The sequence below is a fragment of the Pezoporus wallicus genome, unplaced genomic scaffold, assembly GCF_028554395.1.
Source record: "Pezoporus wallicus isolate ANWC-B61680 ecotype Strahan unplaced genomic scaffold, APGP_CSIRO_Pwel_v1 contig_11331, whole genome shotgun sequence".
Classification (NCBI taxonomy): domain Eukaryota; kingdom Metazoa; phylum Chordata; class Aves; order Psittaciformes; family Psittacidae; genus Pezoporus; species Pezoporus wallicus.
The window spans coordinates 1-18,966 of record NW_026641316.1 but is presented as its reverse complement, the minus strand read 5'-3'; the positions used below and the strand labels follow the sequence as shown (position 1 = coordinate 18,966).

Sequence of the window (18,966 nt, the reverse complement as noted above, 5' to 3'; positions counted from 1 at the left end):
CACACCAGGAATTACACAGAGGAACGCTGGAACAGGGCCGGAGGAGCGATCCCATGGGATAGCAGAGCATCAAGGAGCTCATATTCCCAACGCCAGCACCACCTCCTGTGTGTGATGGGATCCCGAATCCCACCTTTTCCATGGGGATAGCTCCTCCTCAAGCAGCCCTTGGGCCTTCAGCTTGAGCCGATTTACCTCCAATGGGCTTTGTAGCCCCTTGGTTACCCTCCAATCCCATCCCCATTGCCCTCCCCTGTCACTCCATAGCTCTTCTTCAGCCCCAGAGCTTGGGAATCCCAAGCTTTCAGGCCAGCTCCTCAACTTTTCCATCGTGGATCCGATTCCCCCCCGGCTCAGGGGGATCTTTGGCTGAAATCCCTCTGGTTGGAGCGGATCCCAGCTCTTTGTGGCCTCTGATTTAAGGCCGGGCTCCATGGGGAGCATCTCGGGGGCTCAGCAAGGAGCTCAGCATCGGCAGCAGGGAGGTGGGAGAGGCTTGGCTGCCCCATTGTGCTGCTTTGAGCATCAGATCCAAGGAGAGGGGGATCCCGCTCCTTTGGGACCTCGTTTGGCAGCCCCAATGCCGTGGTGTGACCTGAAAAACGGCACCCAAAGGAGGGAAATCCAACGGTGGGGATGGAGGAGCCCATTGAAAGAGCCATCAGTGCATTGACATTGGCTTGGTGCACAGAGGAGGGGTCAATCAGTGCAAACCACTCCATCCTCCACCCCGAACCAATAGGGTTTTATTTGCCATCAATCAGTGCAAACCACTCCATCCTCCACCCCAAACCAATAGGGTTTTATTTGCCATCAATCAGTGCAAACCACTCCATCCTCCACCCCGAACCAATAGGGTTTCTTTGCCATCAATCACTGCAAACCACTCCATCCTCCACCCCAAACCAATAGGGTTTTATTTGCCATCAATCACTGCAAACCACTCCATCCTCCACCCCAACCAATAGGGTTTTATTTGCCATCAATCACTGCAAACCACTCCATCCTCCACCCCAAACCAATTGGGTTTTATTTGCCATCAATCACTGCAAACCACTCCAAACCAATAGGGTTTTATTTGCCATCAATCACTGCAAACCACTCCATCCTCCACCCCGAACCAATAGGGTTTATTTGCCATCAATCACTGCAAACCACTCCATCCTCCACCCCAAACCAATAGGGTTTTATTTGCCATCAATCACTGCAAACCACTCCATCCTCCACCCCAAACCAATAGGGTTTTATTTGCCATCAATCACTGCAAACCACTTTGCCATCAATCAGTGCAAACCACTCCATCCTCCACCCCAAACCAATTGGGTTTTTTTTGCAATAAATAACTGAAAACCACTCCATCCTCCACCCCAAACCAATAGGGTTTTATTTGCCATCAATCAGTGCAAACCACTCCATCCTCCACCCCAAACCAATAGGGTTTTATTTGCCATCAATCACTGCAAACCACTCCATCCTCCACCCCAAACCAATAGGGTTTTATTTGCCATCAATCACTGCAAACCACTCCATCCTCCACCCCAAACCAATAGGGTTTTTTGCCATTCAGTGCAAACCACTCCATCCTCCACCCCAAACCAATCAGGGTTTTATTTGCCATCAATCAGTGCAAACCACTCCATCCTCCACCCCAAACCAATAGGGTTTTATTTGCCATCAATCACTGCAAACCACTCCATCCTCCACCCCAAACCAATAGGGTTTTATTTGCCATCAATCACTGCAAACCACTCCATCCTCCATCCCAAACCAATAGGGTTTTATTTGCCATCAATCACTGCAAACCACTCCATCCTCCACCCCAAACCAATAGGGTTTTATTTGCCATCAATCACTGCAAACCACTCCATCCTCCACCCCAAACCAATAGGGTTTTATTTGCCATCAATCACTGCAAACCACTCCATCCTCCACCCCAAACCAATAGGGTTTTATTTGCCATCAATCACTGCAAACCACTCCATCCTCCACCCCAAACCAATAGGGTTTTATTTGCCATCAATCAGTGCAAACCCCTCCATCCTCCACCCCAAACCAATAGGGTTTTATTTGCCATCAATCACTGCAAACCACTCCATCCTCCACCCCAAACCAATAGGGTTTTATTTGCCATCAATCACTGCAAACCACTCCATCCTCCACCCCGAACCAATAGGGTTTTATTTGCCATCAATCACTGCAAACCACTCCATCCTCCACCCCAAACCAATAGGGTTTTATTTGCCATCAATCAGTTCAAACCACTCCATCCTCCATCCCAAACCAATAGGGTTTTATTTGCCATCAATCAGTGCAAACCACTCCATCCTCCATCCCAAACCAATAGGGTTTCTTTGCCATCAATCAGTGCAAACCCCTCCATCCTCCACCCCAAACCAATAGGGTTTTATTTGCCATCAATCACTGCAAACCACTCCATCCTCCACCCCAAACCAATAGGGTTTTATTTGCCATCAATCAGTGCAAACCACTCCATCCTCCACCCCAAACCAATAGGGTTTTATTTGCCATCAATCAGTGCAAACCCCTCCATCCTCCACCCCAAACCAATAGGGTTTTATTTGCCATCAATCACTGCAAACCACTCCATCCTCCACCCCAAACCAATAGGGTTTTATTTGCCATCAATCAGTGCAAACCACTCCATCCTCCACCCCAAACCAATAGGGTTTTATTTGCCATCAATCACTGCAAGCACTGGGGCAAAGCAGGGAAGGATTTTCCCCTCTCAAGTTGAGCTTTCAGGGGGATGAATGGGGCAGGATGCGGTGCTGAGCAGGGTCACGAGTGGTGCTGGTGCTGTTTGCCTATGGGTAGGGCTTGAGGACAGAGCCAAGGGCTCACAATGGCCCCGTCTGTGCCGGGTTTAAGCCGGGATCCATGGGGATGACGTCGGCTCCGATGGGTGCCAGGGCTCGGGTGCTGACGTGCACCCCGATGCTCCCCCAGCTTGGGGGTCCTGATGGAGCTCTCACCCACTGCAAGGCATCCTCATCCCTGTCCATGGGGCCTTTGGGATAAGGGATTCCCTAAGGAATGAATGGCACATCAATCCCAAATCCCTTTCCATGAGGCCTTTGGGATAAGGGATCCGTTAAGGAATGAATGGCACATCATTCCCAAATCCCTTTCCATGAGGCCTTTGGGATAAGGGATTCCCTATGGAATGAATGGCACATCAATCCCAAATCGCTTTCCATGAGGCCTTTGGGATAAGGGATTCCCTATGGAATGAATGGCACATCATTCCCAAATCCCTTTCCATGAGGCCTTTGGGATAAGGGATTCCCTATGGAATGAATGGCACATCAATCCCAAATCCCTTTCCATGAGGCCTTTGGGATAAGGGATTCCCTATGGAATGAATGGCACATCATTCCCAAATCCCTTTCCATGAGGCCTTTGGGATAAGGGATTCCCTATGGAATGAATGGCACATCAATCCCAAATCCCTTTCCATGAGGCCTTTGGGATAAGGGATTCCCCTAAGGAATGAATGGCACATCAATCCCAAATCCCTTTCCATGAGGCCTTTGGGATAAGGGATTCGCTAAGGAATGAATGGCACATCAATCCCAAATCCCTTTCCATGAGGCCTTTGGGATAAGGGATCCGTTAAGGAATGAATGGCACATCAATCCCAAATCCCTTTCCATGAGGCCTTTGGGATAAGGGATCCGTTAAGGAATGAATGGCACATCATTCCCAAATCCCTTTCCATGAGGCCTTTGGGATAAGGGATTCCCTATGGAATGAATGGCACATCAATCCCAAAGCATCCTCATCCCTTTCCATGGGGCCTTTGGGATAAGGGATTCCCTATGGAATGAATGGCACATCAATCCCAAATCCCTTTCCATGAGGCCTTTGGGATAAGGGATTCCCGAAGGAATGAATGGCACATCATTCCCAAAGCATCCTCATCACTTTCCATAAGAGGAGGGGGTTAAAGCTGGAGGGCAATGGGATGTGGGGATGGGATGGGATGATGAGGACATGGGGATGTGGGGCTGGGGATACAGGGATGGGACATGGGGATGGGATGGGATGGGGATGTGGGGATGGGGATGTGATGATGGGGACATGGAGATGTGGGGATGGGGATACAGGGATGGGACATAGGGATGGGATGGGATGATGTGGGGATGGGGATGTGGGGATGGGATGGGATGATGAGGACATGGGGATGTGGGGATGGGATGGGATGATGAGGATATGGGGATGTGGGGATGTGATGATGGAGACATGGGGATGTGGGGATGAGGATGTGGCAATGGGACGTGATGATGGGGATGTGGGGCTGGGACGTGGGGATGGAATGGCTGGATGGAGCCTTGGCTAACATGGTCCAATGGGAGATGTCCCTGCCCATGGAACTGGATCATCTTAAAGTCCTTCCCAAGCCAACCCATCCTATGATCCTATGGGACATGGGGATATGGGGATGTGGGGATGAGACGTGGCCACAGAGCAGGGACACAGAGCCACCCCCCCACCCCATTTCCCAACCATTCCCAGCTCCCAAATGTGCCATTTTGGGGCTAAATCCACCCAGTTTGGGGCTAAATCTACCCATTTTGAGGCTAAACCCATGCATTTTGGGGGCTAATCCCACCCATTTTGGGGGTAACCTAAATCCCCCCCCCGGCATTCCCAGCACTGGGATATGGACCACCAGCACCCGGAGGTGATGCCACCACCTCCATGTGGATGCCCCCTCCCTCCACCATCACCTCTTGGGGTGGGAAGTGTCCATGGGGGTGGGAAAGAGCCCTCTAGGGCGTTTTTGGGTGGAAAACCACCCAATTTGGGCCCGTTTTCGGGATCCTGAGCTGGTGCTGCCCACTTTTTAAAGACAAGAAAGGTTTTGCTGAAAATAGGAAGTTTTAGGGGGGGTCTTCGTTGTTGGAATGGGGAGAAGAAGATTCCAAAAAGAAAACACAACATTTTGGTTCATTTTGGGTTCAAGATGGAAAAGAATCCATAGAGACGAAGAACTCAGCACCACAGCTCAATGGTGGCTGTGCTATAATAACCATAACCAAAAACTTAACCCTAAAACTAATTCAAACTCACAACAGAAAACATAACCCATAACCATAAGCCTAAACATAAACCCAACCCTAACCCTAACCCTAACCCCAACCCTAACCCCAACCCTAACCCCAACCCTAACCCTAACCCCTAACCCTAACCCTAACCCTAACCCTACCCCTAACCCTACCCCTAACCCTAACCCTAACCCTAACCTAACCCTAACCCTAACCCTAACCCTAACCCTACCCCTAACCCTAACCCTAACCCTAACCCTAACCCTACCCTAACCCTAACCCTAACCCCTAACCCTTACCCCTAACCCTAACCCTAACCCTAACCCTACCCCTAACCCCAACCCTAACCCTAACCCTAACCCTAACCCTAACCCACCAATCCCTACCCCTAAACCCCCTACCCCTACCCTACCCCTATCCCTATGGAGCACGTATTCCATGGTGCTGGCTCCCCCCACCCACGGCACGGCGCCCACGGCGCCCGCCTCCCACCCGCTCCCGTTGAAGAGCAACGGGGCTGCTTCGAGCGTCCCGCGGAGCCCGGCGAAGAAGTTGGGCCTCAAGACCCAATCGTGCTCCACTTCCAAGACCGCTTCCATGGGGATGCGCCGGAGTTGGGGGGCGCAGCCGCGGTTCCGCACCGTGGCGCTGCTCAAGGTGACGTCCTCCGCGCTCAGCACCGCTCCGCTCGTGTTATAGACCACGTCGGCGACGGTGACGTTGGACGGGCCCTTCTTGACGGCCAACACTTGGTACCACTTGAACCACAGCTCCTCCCCGTCCAGCACCACGAAGGCCGCGCGCTGCTCCTTCACCACCTTGCCCAAGCCATAGGAGGTCCTGGCCACGAAGATGTCGTCGTGGGGGCAGCTCTCGACGGCGCCCTCCGGAACGGCCCCGAAGGACGCGTTGACCCATTGGAGGTCCTCAAGGCCGCCGGCGTTGACCAAGAGCTTGAAGGCTTGGGCGCGATGCTCGCGCTCGGCGAAGGGGAAGAAGCAAAAGGGGCCCCGGGAGGGGACGTAGGCGCCGGTGTGGCAGCTGAGAGCGGAGCAGACGAATTCCAGGCGCTGGGAATGGGAGTTCCAGTTGGAGACGGCGTCCGGGGGGAGGCGGCCTTGGAAGGGCACCCATTGCAGGGGGGAAGGGGGGTCCTCCGGGAGCCAAGGGGTGGCTATAGGGGGGGAAAAGGGGTGTGGGGGGGGGTGGGTGAGGAGGGGAGCCCAATGGATGGAGCTGCGTTGGAGCGGGTTCATCCCAATGGATGGAGCTGCGTTGGAGCGGGTTCATCCCAATGGATGGAGCCGCGTTGGAGCGGGTTCATCCCAATGGATGGAGCTGCGTTGGAGCGGGTTCATCCCTATGGATGGACCCACATAGGAGCAGGTTCATCCCAATGGATGGAGCTGCGTTGGAGCGGGTTCATCCCTATGGATGGACCCACATAGGAGCAGGTTCATCCCAATGGATGGAGCCGCGTTGGAGCGGGTTCATCCCAATGGATGGACCCCCACAGGAGCAGGTTCATCCCAATGGATGGACCCCCACAGGAGCAAGTTCATCCCAACGGATGGACCCACATTGGACCAGGTTCATCCCAATGGATGGACCCACACAGGAGCAGGTTCATCCCAATGGATGGACCCACATTGGAGCAGGTTCATCCCAATGGATGGACCCACATTGGATGGACCCCCATTGGACCAGCTTCATCCCAATGGATGGACCCCCATTGGACCAGCTTCATCCCAATGGATGGACCCCCATCGGACCAGCTTCATCCCAATGGGTGGACCCCCATTGGACCAGCTTCATCCCAATGGGTGGACCCCCATCGGACCAGCTTCATCCCAATGGATGGAGCCCAATGGATGGACCCCCATTGGACCAGCTTCATCCCAATGGATGGACCCCCATTGGACCAGGTTCATCCCAATGGATGGAGCCCCATTGGACCAGCTTCATCCCAATGGGTGGACCCCCATCGGACCAGCTTCATCCCAATGGATGGAGCCCAATGGATGGACCCCCATTGGACCAGGTTCATCCCAATGGATGGAGCCCCATCGGACCAGCTTCATCCCAATGGATGGAGCCCAATGGATGGAGCCCCATCGGACCAGCTTCATCCCAATGGATGGACCCCCATCGGACCAGCTTCATCCCAATGGATGGACCCCCATCGGACCAGGTTCATCCCAATGGATGGAGCCCCATTGGACCAGCTTCATCCCAATGGATGGACCCCCATCGGACCAGGTTCATCCCAATGGATGGACCCCCATTGGACCAGCTTCATCCCAATGGATGGACCCCCATCGGACCAGCTTCATCCCAATGGATGGAGCCCCATTGGACCAGCTTCATCCCAACGCCGCATCCCTATGGACCAAACCCCACCAGGACCCGGACTCACCCCGGCGCCGCCGAATTCCCATCGCTCCCATTGGAGCCATTCCAGGCCCTCGGAGGAGGAAGAAGAGGAGGAGGAAGAGCTGTGGGGAACCAAAGATGGGGGGGGGGGGGGTCAGCTCCGGGCTTGGATCCCAACATCCCATTGTCCGGATGCATTGACCCAGTTCAATTGCTCCCAACCCCTTTCTTATCCATGGATCAGATGGATTTGATCCCGCTTTTCCCTATGGAATGCTCATAAATCCCATACCCCCCCCCCAAAAAGAGGTGCTGTACCTCGAGCATCCGCATCCCAACGGCCAATTCCAGAGCTTGGGATTGAAGAGCTGCAATGGGATTGAGATCCAGATGAATTGGGGCAGCTCCGTGGCCTCATCCCATTCCCATCCCAACGCCTCCCCCCATCATTCCCAACCATTCCTGGCTCCCGAATGTGCCATTTTGGGGGGTAAAAGCGCCCGTTTTGGGGCTAAATCCACCCGTTTTGGGGTTAAATCCACCCGTTTTGGGGCTAAATCCACCCGTTTTGGGGCTAAATCCACCCGTTTTGGGGCTAAATCCACCCGTTTTGGGGCTAAATCCACCCGTTTTGGGGCTACATCCACCTGTTTTGGGGCTAAATCCACCCGTTTTGGGGCTAAATCCACCTGTTTTGGGGTTAAATCCACCCATTTTGGGGTTAAATCCACCCGTTTTGGAGCTAAATCCACCTGTTTTGGGGCTAAATCCACCCGTTTTGGGGCTAAATCCACCCGTTTTGGGATTAAATCCACCCCTTTTGGGGCTAAATCCACCTGTTTTGGGGTTAAATCCACCCATTTTGGGGCTAAATCCACCCGTTTTGGGGCTAAATCCACCTGTTTTGGGATTAAATCCACCCCTTTTGGGGCTAAATCCACCTGTTTTGGGGTTAAATCCACCTGTTTTTGGGCTAAATCAACCCGTTTTGGGGCTAAATCCACCTGTTTTGGGGCTAAATCAACCCGTTTTGGGGCTAAATCCACCCGTTTTGGGGCTAAATCCACCTGTTTTGGGGTTAAATCCACCCATTTTGGGGCTAAATCCACCTGTTTTGGGGTTAAATCCACCCCTTTTGGGGCTAAATCCACCCGTTTTGGGGCTAAATCCACCTGTTTTGGGGCTAAATCCACCTGTTTTGGGGCTAAATCCACCCCTTTTGGGGGTCAACCGAAAGCCCACGGTATTCCCGGCGTTCCCAAGCTCACCTCAGCTCCCCCTGGGATGGAATTCCCGTTTTTTTTTGGCTGGTTTTTGGCCCTTTTTGGGGGTGGTGGGGGGGGAGGAGCCCAACCTGGGAAGTCCAAAATCCAACGGGAAAAGCGCAAACAAACGGGAAGAGGCCAAGATGGGGGAGGGGAAGTGTTGGGAATTGGCCCGGTGCGGGTGGAATTTCGCCTGGAATTCCGGCATTCCCCACTTGGACACCCCCTCCCCCCCCCATCCATCCCATTCCCACGCTCCCAAACCCCATCTTTTCCATGGAAAACCCCCCCCCGGATCCCCCCCCCCCCACGATGGGAAAGCATTCCCAACTTTTCCATTGGAATCCCATCCAACTCCCATCATTCCCGGTCCCATCCTGCCCCCCCCTCCCCCCTTCCCCCCCCATAGGAAGCAGCCGGGGGGGGAAGCAACGGGAACCAATCTCAGGCCTTTATTTGGGCAACCCCCAAAGGGGGTAAATATGGGGGGGGGGGGGAACAGAACAGTGCAAATACCCCAAGAGGGGGCAAATAGGGGGGGGGTAAGAAGCTGAGGGGGGGTAAATAACCCAAGGGGGGTAAATAACCCAATAGGGGGTAAATAACCCAATAGGGGGGTAAATAACCCAATAGGGGGGGTAAATAACCCAATAGGGGGGTAAATGGGGCAATGAGGGGGTAACTAACCCACTAAGGGGGTAAATAACCCAATAAGCGGGGTAAATGATCCAATAAGGGGGGTAAATAACCCAATGGGGCAGTAAATAACCCAAGGGGGGGGTAAATAACCCAATAGGGGGGTAAATAACTCAATGGGGTGTAAATAACCCAATAGCGGGGTAAATAACCCAATAGGGGGGTAAATAACCCAATAGGGGGGGTAAATAACCCAATAGGGGGGTAAATAACCCAATAGGGGGGTAAATAACCCAATAGGGGGGTAAATAACTCAATGGGGGGGTAAATAACCCAATGGGGGGTAAATAACCCAGTAAGGGGGGTAAATAACTCAATGGGGGGGTAAATAACTCAATGGGGGGGTAAACAACCCAATAGGGGGGTAAATGGGGCAAGGGGGGGGCAATTGGCCAATGGGGGGGCAGATCCCCCCTGTAGTGTGTCCCAGGTGCGCCCCCCCCCCCGACACAGGGAGAGGTCAAAGGTGACTCAGGGGCAGCCCTGGGGTCACTAAAGGTCAAAGGGCATTGTCAGGATGGGGTCAAAGGTCACATGACGCAGGTCATGGTCAGGGTCAGTGGACGAAGGGCACAGGTGAGGGGTCAGAGGTCGAAGGTCACATGTCAGGAGGTCACATGAGGGCTCAGGCAGCACATGTCACAGGCACGTGGCAGAGGTCGTAGGTCACATGATGAGGGGGCAGAGCACGCAGGTCATGTGTTGGGGGTCAAAGGTCACAGGGCATTGAGTCACAGGTCACGTGGTCACAGGTCATGTGGGTCATGGTTCATGCGGTCAGAGGGTCACACAGGTCAGGGGTCAGAGGTCACAGGTCATTGATCACACGTTCATTGGTCACAGGTCATGGCTCATGTGATCGGGGGTCAGAGGTCACAGGTCATGAGCCACATGGTAATTGGTCACAGGTCATGGATCATGTGATCGTGTGTGTGTGTGTCAGAGGCCATAGGTCACGAGTCACGTGGTCAAAGGTCACAAGTAATGGTTCATGTGAACGAGGGGTCAGAGGTCACAGGTCACGAGTCACGTGGTCATTGGTCACAGATCATGGTTCATGCGAACGGGGGTCAGAGGTCACAGGTCACGAGTCACGCGGTCATTGGTCACAGTCCACGGTTCATGTGATCGGGGGTCAGAGGTCACAGGTCACGAGTCACGCGGTCATTGGTCACAGGTCATGGATCATGTGATCGTGTGTGTGTGTCAGAGGTCATAGGTCATGAGTCACGTGGTCAAAGGTCACAAGTAATGGTTCATGTGAACGAGGGGTCAGAGGTCACAGGTCATGAGTCACGTGGTCATTGGTCACAGACCACGGTTCATGTGAACGGGGGTCAGAGGTCACAGGTCACGGGGGTCATTGGTCACAGGTCACATGTCATGGTCATGAGTCACGTGGTCAAAGGTTGGTCACAGACCATCATGAGTCACGTGGTCATTGGTCACAGACCATGGTTCATGTGAACGGGAGTCAGAGGTCACAGGTCATGAGTCACACGATCAAAGGTCACAAGTCATGGTTCATGTGACCAGGGGTCAGAGGTCACAGAGCAGAGACTGTAGGTAACGAGTCAGGGTCAACGGCCAAAGGTCAGGGTCACGCGGTCAGCGACCACCCGTCCCAGGTCAGGGGGTCAGAGGCCACGGGGTCAGGGGTCAGAGGTCAGTCCCGCCGCAGGTTCTTGAGCCGCTCCTCCAGGTCGGCGTCGGCGTCGGCCAAAGCGGCCGCGGGCTCGGCCGGGCGCCCCTCCCCCGCCGACAGAGCGCCCCCTGGCGGCGGCAGCGCTGAAACGGGAGCCACGTCAGGGGCGGACCCACAGGGACCCATAGAGACCCATAGGGACCCATAGGGACCCATAGAGGCCATAGGGACCCATAGAGACCATAGAGACCCATAGAGACCCATAGGGACCCATAGGGATCATAGAGACCCATAGGGACCCATAGAGATCATAGAGACCCATAGAGACCATAGAGACCCATAGGGACCCATAGAGACCCATAGGGACCCATAGAGGCCATAGGGACCCATAGAGACCCATAGAGGCCATAGGGACCCATGGAGATCATAGAGACCATAGAGACCCATAGAGAGCATAGAGACCCATAGAGACCATAGGGACCATAGAGACCCATAGAGACCCATAGAGACCATAGGGACCATAGAGACCCATAGAGACCCATAGAGACCATAGAGACCACAGAGCCCCATAGAGCCCATAGCACTCAACACCCAAAGCACCCATTGAGCCCATAGAGCCCCAGAGATCCCCATAGAGCCCATAGAGACCCTAGAGCCCTTTACCCTCCATTACCCCACTGCCCCCCATTGCCCCCATTGCCAAATTACCCCCATTGCCCCATATCCCCCACTGTCCCCCATTGCCCCATATCCCCCATTGCCCCATCCCCCCCATTGCCCCATATCCCCCATTGCCCCATCCCCCCCATTGCCCCATATCCCCCACTGTCCCCCATTGCCCCATATCCCCCATTGCCCCATAGCGCCCCACTCACTGGCCAGCTCGTCGGTCAGGTTCAGCCCCAGCTCATCCAGCACTTGGGACACGACGGCGTCACTGAGGGGACAGCAGCAGGAGGTGACACCAGCGCCCCATGGCCCCCCCATTGGACCCCATTGGTCCCCCCATTAGTCCCCACTGGTGCCCCACTGATGCCGCATTGATGTCCCCACTGGTTCCCACTGATGTCCCCAGTGGTGATCCCATTGCTGCCCCCTGATGTCCCCATTGGTGCCCCATTGAATGTCCCCATTGGTGCCCCATTGAATGTCCCCATTGGTGCCCCATTGAATGTCCCCATTGGTGTCCTCTGATGCCCCCATTGATCTCCTATTGGTCCCCATTGGTGCCCACTGATGTCCCCATTGGTCCCCTCATTGGTCCCCATTGCTGCCCCTGATGACCCAACCAACTGGTGACCCCATTGGTCCCCACTGGTGTCCCCATTGGTTCCCACTGATGTCCCCATTGGTGTCCCATTGGTCCCCATTGGTGTCCAAACTGGTTCCAACTGGTTCTCCCATTGGTGCCCCAGTGGTGTCCCCATTGATCCCCATTGATGTCCCCACTGGTGTCCTCTGATGTTCCCATTGGTACCCCACTGATGTCCCCATTGGTCCCCATTGGTGTCCTCTGATGCTCCCATTGGTCCCCATTGGTACCCCATTGATGTCCCCATTGGTGTTCCAATTGGTCCCAACTGATCCTCCCATTGATCCCCATTGGTGTCCTCTGATGTTCCCATTGGTCCCCATTGATACCCCATTGATGTCCCCATTGGTGTCCTCTGATGTTCCCATTGGTCCCCATTGATACCCCATTGATGTCCCCATTGCTCCCACTGGTCCCCATTGGTCCCCATTGATACCCCATTGATGTCCCCATTGGTGTCCTCTGATGTTCCCATTGGTCCCCATTGATACCCCATTGATGTCCCCATTGGTGTCCTCTGATGTTCCCATTGGTCCCCATTGATACCCCATTGATGTCCCCATTGCTCCCACTGGTCCCCATTGGTCCCCATTGATACCCCATTGATGTCCCCATTGGTGTCCTCTGATGTTCCCATTGGTCCCCATTGATACCCCATTGATACCCCATTGGTCCCCATTGATGTCCCCATTGCTCCCACCTCTCCTCCTCATCCTCCTCGTCCCCCATGGCGTCATCAATGGCGTCGTTCATCAGCTCCTCCTTCATGTCCATGATCTCGGCCTGCTTCTCGAAGTCCATCATGATCTTCTGGATCTGGGGCAGCTTCAGCTGCGCAGGGGGACATGGGGCCACTGAGCCATGGGGCCACCGAGCCATGGGGCCACCGAGCCATGGGGCCACTGAGCCATGGGGCCACCGAGCCATGGGGCCACTGAGCCATGGGGCCACCGAGCCATGGGGCCACTGAGCCATGGGGCCACTGAGCCATGGGGCCACCGAGCCATGGGGCCACTGAGCCATGGGGCCACTGAGCCATGGGGCCACCGAGCCATGGGGCCACTGAGCCATGGAGGACCCAACCCATGGAGGACCCAACCCATGGAGGACCCAACCCATGGGGGAACCAACCCATGGGGGACCCAACCCATGGAGGACCCAACCCATGGAGGAACCAACCTATGGAGGAACCAACCCATGGAGGACCCAACCCGTGGAGGACCCAAACCATGGAGGAACCAACCCATGGAGGAACCAACCCATGGGGGACCCAACCCATGGAGGACCCAAACCATGGAGGAACCAACCCATGGAGGAACCTACCCATGGAGGACCCAACCCATGGAGGAACCAACCCATGGAGGACCCAACCCATGGAGGACCCAACCCATGAAGGCACCAACCCATGGAGGACCCAACCCATGGAGGACCCAACCCATGGGGGAACCAACCCATGGAGGACCCAACCCATGGAGGACCCAACCCATGAAGGCACCAACCCATGGAGGACCCAACCCATGGAGGACCCAACCCATGGGGGAACCAACCCATGGAGGACCCAACCCATGGGGGAACCAACCCATGGAGGACCCAACCCATGGAGGACCCAACCCATGGAGGACCCAACCCATGGAGGACCCAACCCATGGGGGAACCAACCCATGGAGGACCCAACCCATAGAGGACCCATGGAGGACCCAACCCATGGGGGACCCACCCCATGGAGGCACCACCCCATGGAGGAACCAACCCATGGAGGACCCAACCCACGGAGGACCCAACCCATGGGAGAACCAACCCATGGGGGAACCAACCCATGGAGGACCCAACCCATGGAGGACCCAACCCGTGGAGGACCCAACCCGTGGAGGACCCAACCCATGAAGGCACCAACCCATGGAGGACCCAACCCGTGGAGGACCCAACCCATGGAGGAACCAACCCATGGAGGACCCAACCCATGGAGGACCCAACCCGTGGAGGACCCAACCCATGGAGGACCCACCCCATGGAGGCACCACCCCATGGAGGAACCAACCCATGGAGGACCCAACCCATGGGGGAACCAACCCATGGAGGACCCAACCCATGGGAGAACCAACCCATGGGGGAACCAACCCATGGAGGACCCAACCCATGGAGGACCCAACCCATGGAGGACCCAACCCATGGGGGAACCAACCCATGGAGGACCCAACCCATGGAGGACCCATGGAGGACCCAACCCATGGGGGACCCACCCCATGGAGGCACCACCCCATGGAGGAACCAACCCATGGAGGACCCAACCCACGGAGGACCCAACCCGTGGAGGATCCAACCCATGGAGGACCCAACCCATGAAGGCACCAACCCATGGAGGACCCAACCCATGGAGGACCCAACCCATGGAGGACCCAACCCATGGAGGAACCAACCCATGGAGGACCCAACCCACGGAGGACCCAACCCGTGGAGGACCCAACCCATGGAGGACCCAACCCATGGAGGACCCAACCCATGGAGGACCCAACCCATGGAGGAACCAACCCATGGAGGACCCAACCCATGGAGGAACCAACCCATGGAGGACCCAACCCATGAAGGCACCAACCCATGGAGGACCCAACCCATGGAGGACCCACCCCATGGAGGCACCACCCCATGGAAGCCACCACCTTGACCCCCCCGTAGCCACCTCCTGGTGGCCCCGGCCTTGCCCCTCGGGGCCCCCCACCTGCCGGTTCATGGTGGCCATGGCTTTGGTGACCCCCTTCATGGCCTGCGCCATGGAGTTGTTGGATTTGAGGGTCTGGATCTTGAGGGCCACGGCCTGGACGTTGGCTCTCATGGTGATGAACTTCCTCACGTAGCGCCGCGTCCGCACCAGGTCCTTGGCCATGATCTTCACCGCGTCCTGGAGGCGCCGCCACCGAGATCAATGGGGACCCCGCCGTCAGCCCCATCCCAAGGGATTCCCATTTCCTTCAGCCCCATCCCAAGACATTCCCGATATCTTCATCCCCATCCCAAGGGATTCCCAGTTCCTTCATCCCCATCCCAAGGGATTCCCGGTCCCTTCATCCCCATCCCAAGGCATTCCCGGTCCCTTCATCCCCATCCCAAGGGATTCCCGGTCCCTTCATCCCCATCCCAAGGCATTCCCAGTTCCTTCATCCCCATCCCAAGACATTCCCGATATCTTCATCCCCATCCCAAGGCATTCCCAGTTCCTTCATCCCCATCCCAAGACATTCCCGATATCTTCATCCCCATCCCAAGGCATTCCCATTTCCTTCATCCCCATCCCAAGGGATTCCCAGTCCCTTCATCCCCAATCCTAAGGGATTCCTGGTCCCTTCATCCCCATCCCAAGGCATTCCCAGTCCCTTCATCCCCATCCCAAGGGATTCCCAGTCCCTTCATCCCCATCCCAAGGGATTCCCAGTCCCTTCATCCCCATCCCAAGGGATTCCCAGTTCCTTCATCCCAATCCCAAGGCATTCCCGGTTCCTTCACCCCAATCCTAAGGGATTCCTGGTTCCTTGTGGTCCCCATCCCAAGGCATTCCTGGTCCCCTCATCCCCATCCCAAGGCATTCCAAATCCCATGTTATCCCAACATTATCCCACTGTTATCCCGACTTTATCCCACGTTACCCCGACATTATCCCCACGTTATCCCACGTTATCCCCACGTTATCCCACGTTATCCCCACGTTATCCCCACGTTATCCCCACGTTATCCCCACGTTATCCCCACGTTATCCCCACGTTATCCCACGTTATCCCCACGTTATCCCCACGTTATCCCCACGTTATCCCCACGTTATCCCACGTTAACCCCACGTTATCCCCACGTTATCCCCACGTTATCCCACGTTATCCCCACGTTATCCCCACGTTATCCCACTGTTATCCCCACGTTATCCCACGTTATCCCCACGTTATCCCCACGTTATCCCACGTTATCCCCACGTTATCCCCACGTTATCCCCACGTTATCCCACGTTATCCCCACGTTATCCCCACGTTATCCCACTGTTATCCCCACGTTATCCCCACGTTATCCCACTGTTATCCCCACGTTATCCCCACGTTATCTCCACGTTATCCCCACGTTATCCCCACGTTATCCCACTGTTATCCCCACGTTATCTCCACGTTATCCCCACGTTATCCCCACGTTATCCCCACGTTATCCCCACGTTATCCCCACGTTATCCCCACGTTATCCCACGTTATCCCCACGTTATCCCCACGTTATCCCCACGTTATCCCCACGTTATCCCCACGTTATCCCCACGTTATCCCCACGTTATCCCCACGTTATCCCCACGTTTTCCCCACGTTATCCCCACGTTATCCCCACGTTATCCCCACGTTATCCCCACGTTATCCCCACGTTATCCCCACGTTATCCCCACGTTATCCCCACGTTATTCCCACGTTATCCCCACGTTATCCCCACGTTATCCCCACGTTATCCCCACGTTATCCCACTGTTATCCCCACGTTATCCCCACGTGATCCCCACGTTATCCCCACGTTATCCCACGTTATCCCCACGTTATCCCCACGTTATCCCCACGTTATCCCCACGTTATCCCCACGTTATCCCACTGTTATCCCCACGTTATCCCCACGTTATCCCCACGTTATCCCCACGTTATCCCACTGTTATCCCCACGTTATCCCGCCGCTACCCCGAGGCCGTCCCCACCATCTGGCCCTGCTTCGCCATCTTCTTGATGTCCAGGATGATTTTCTTCTCCTGCGCTTCCAGCTTGGAGCGTTCCCGATCCAGGTCCCGCATGGCCCGGGCCAGGGCGCGCTGGTTCTGCCGGAGCAGCTCCTCCGGCGTCTTCCGGCGCCCGAACAGCAGCTCCATAGGGATGGCTGCGAGGAGAGGTGGGGGGGGGGGCAATGGGTATGGGGGTCAATGGGTATGGGGGGGGCAATGGGGTGTGGGGGGTGAATGGGTATGGGGGGGGCAATGGGGTGTGGGGGGTGAATGGGGTGTGGGGGTGAATGGGGTGTGGGGGTGAATGGGGTGTGGGGGGCAATGGGTATGGGGGTCAATGGGGATGGGGGTCAATGGGTATGGGGGGGGGTCAATGGGTATGGGGGTCAATGGGTATGGGGGGTCAATGGTATGGGGGGGGCAATGGGGTGTGGGGGTCGATGGGTATGGGGGTCAATGGGGTATGGGTGTCAATGGGGTGTGGGGGTGAATGGGGTGTGGGGGGCAATGGGGTGGGGGGGGCAATGGGTATGGGGGGGGTCAATGGGTATGGGGGTCAATGGGGTGTGGGGGGTGAATGGGGTGTGGGGGGTGAATGGGGTGTGGGGGGTGAATGGGGTGTGGGGGTGAATGGGGTATGGGGGGTCAATGGGGTATGGGGGTCAATGGGGTGTGGGGGTCAATGGGTATGGGGGTCAATGGGGTGTGGGGGGTGAATGGGGTGTGGGGGTGAATGGGGTGGGGGGGTCAATGGGTATGGGGGTCAATGGGGTGGGGGGGTCAATGGGGTGTGGGGGGGGTCAATGGGGTGTGTGTGGGGTGTTCATTGATTCCCCCCCTTCCAAGGGGTATTTCTAAGCCCCCTCCCCATTGGCTCCTCCCCTTTTCCACGGCAAGAGCCAATCAGAGCGCGAGGCCACGCCCCCTTTCCCCATCCACCCCCACCCCGTGTCTCTATGGTGCGAGGCCGCTCTGGTCCTCCCGCTGCTCTCTATGGTCCCGGCCTAGAGCCGCTCTGGTCCTCCAGCTCCCGTCTCTATGATCCCCCCTAGGGCCGCTCTCTCCCCCCCCTGCTCCCGTCTCTATGATCCCGGGCCCCTCTAGTCCTCCCGCTCCCGTCTCTATGATCCCAGCCTAGGGCCGCTCTCTCCCCCCCCCGCTCCCGTCTCTATGATCCCGGGCCCCTCTGGTCCTCCCGCTCCCGTCTCTATGATCCCCCCTAGGGCCGCTCTCTCCCCCTCCGCTCCCGTCTCTATGATCCCCCCTAGGGCCGCTCTCTCCCCCCCGCTCCCGTCTCTATGATCCCCCCCTAGGGCCACTCTATCCCCCCCCCCCCGCTCCCGTCTCTATGATCCCGGGCCCCTCTGGTCCTCCAGCTCCCGTCTCTATGATCCCAGCCTAGGGCCACTCTATCCCCTCCCGCTCCCGTCTCTATGATCCCCCCCTAGGGCCGCTCTATCCCCCCCCGCTCCCGTCTCTATGATCCCAGCCTAGGGCCGCTCTCTCCCCCCCCCACTCCCGTCTCTATGATCCCCCCTAGGGCCGCTCTATCTCCCCCCGCTCCCGTCTCTATGATCCCCCTAGGGCCACTCTCTCCCCCCCGCTCCCGTCTCTATGATCCCGGGCCCCTCTGGTCCTCCCGCTCCCGTCTCTATGATCCCCCCTAGGGCCGCTCTCTCCCCCCCCGCTCCCGTCTCTATGATCCCCCTAGGGCCGCTCTCTCTCCCCCCGCTCCCGTCTCTATGATCCCGGGCCCCTCTGGTCCTCCCGCTCCCGTCTCTATGATCCCCCTAGGGCCGCTAGGGCCGCTCTCTCCCCCCTCCGCTCCCGTCTCTATGATCCCCCTAGGGCCGCTCTATCCCCCCCCGCTCCCGTCTCTATGAT

At 56.5% G+C, this 18,966-nt stretch overlaps 2 protein-coding genes across 2 annotated transcripts; both read right to left on the bottom strand.

Moving 5' to 3' along the window:
* Window positions 1-2,858: 2,858 nt before the first annotated feature.
* On the bottom strand, window positions 2,859-8,730 carry LOC130606470 (natterin-3-like). The gene is made up of 5 exons (XM_057422832.1): window positions 8,711-8,730; window positions 7,761-7,810; window positions 7,486-7,564; window positions 5,477-6,243; window positions 2,859-3,047 (listed from the first exon to the last, which is right to left on the bottom strand). Exons 2-5 carry the CDS (start codon window positions 7,773-7,775, stop codon window positions 2,859-2,861), a joined length of 1,050 nt encoding a protein of 349 aa, XP_057278815.1. The 5' UTR covers window positions 7,776-7,810; window positions 8,711-8,730.
* Window positions 8,731-11,033: 2,303 nt separating this feature from the next.
* CHMP2A (charged multivesicular body protein 2A) lies at window positions 11,034-17,234 on the bottom strand. Its single transcript, XM_057422825.1, has 5 exons — window positions 17,062-17,234; window positions 15,077-15,256; window positions 13,061-13,191; window positions 11,924-11,985; window positions 11,034-11,191 (listed from the first exon to the last, which is right to left on the bottom strand). The coding sequence occupies exons 1-5, from the start codon at window positions 17,227-17,229 to the stop codon at window positions 11,070-11,072; spliced, it is 663 nt and encodes a 220-aa protein (XP_057278808.1). The 5' UTR covers window positions 17,230-17,234; the 3' UTR covers window positions 11,034-11,069.
* Window positions 17,235-18,966: the final 1,732 nt, after the last annotated feature.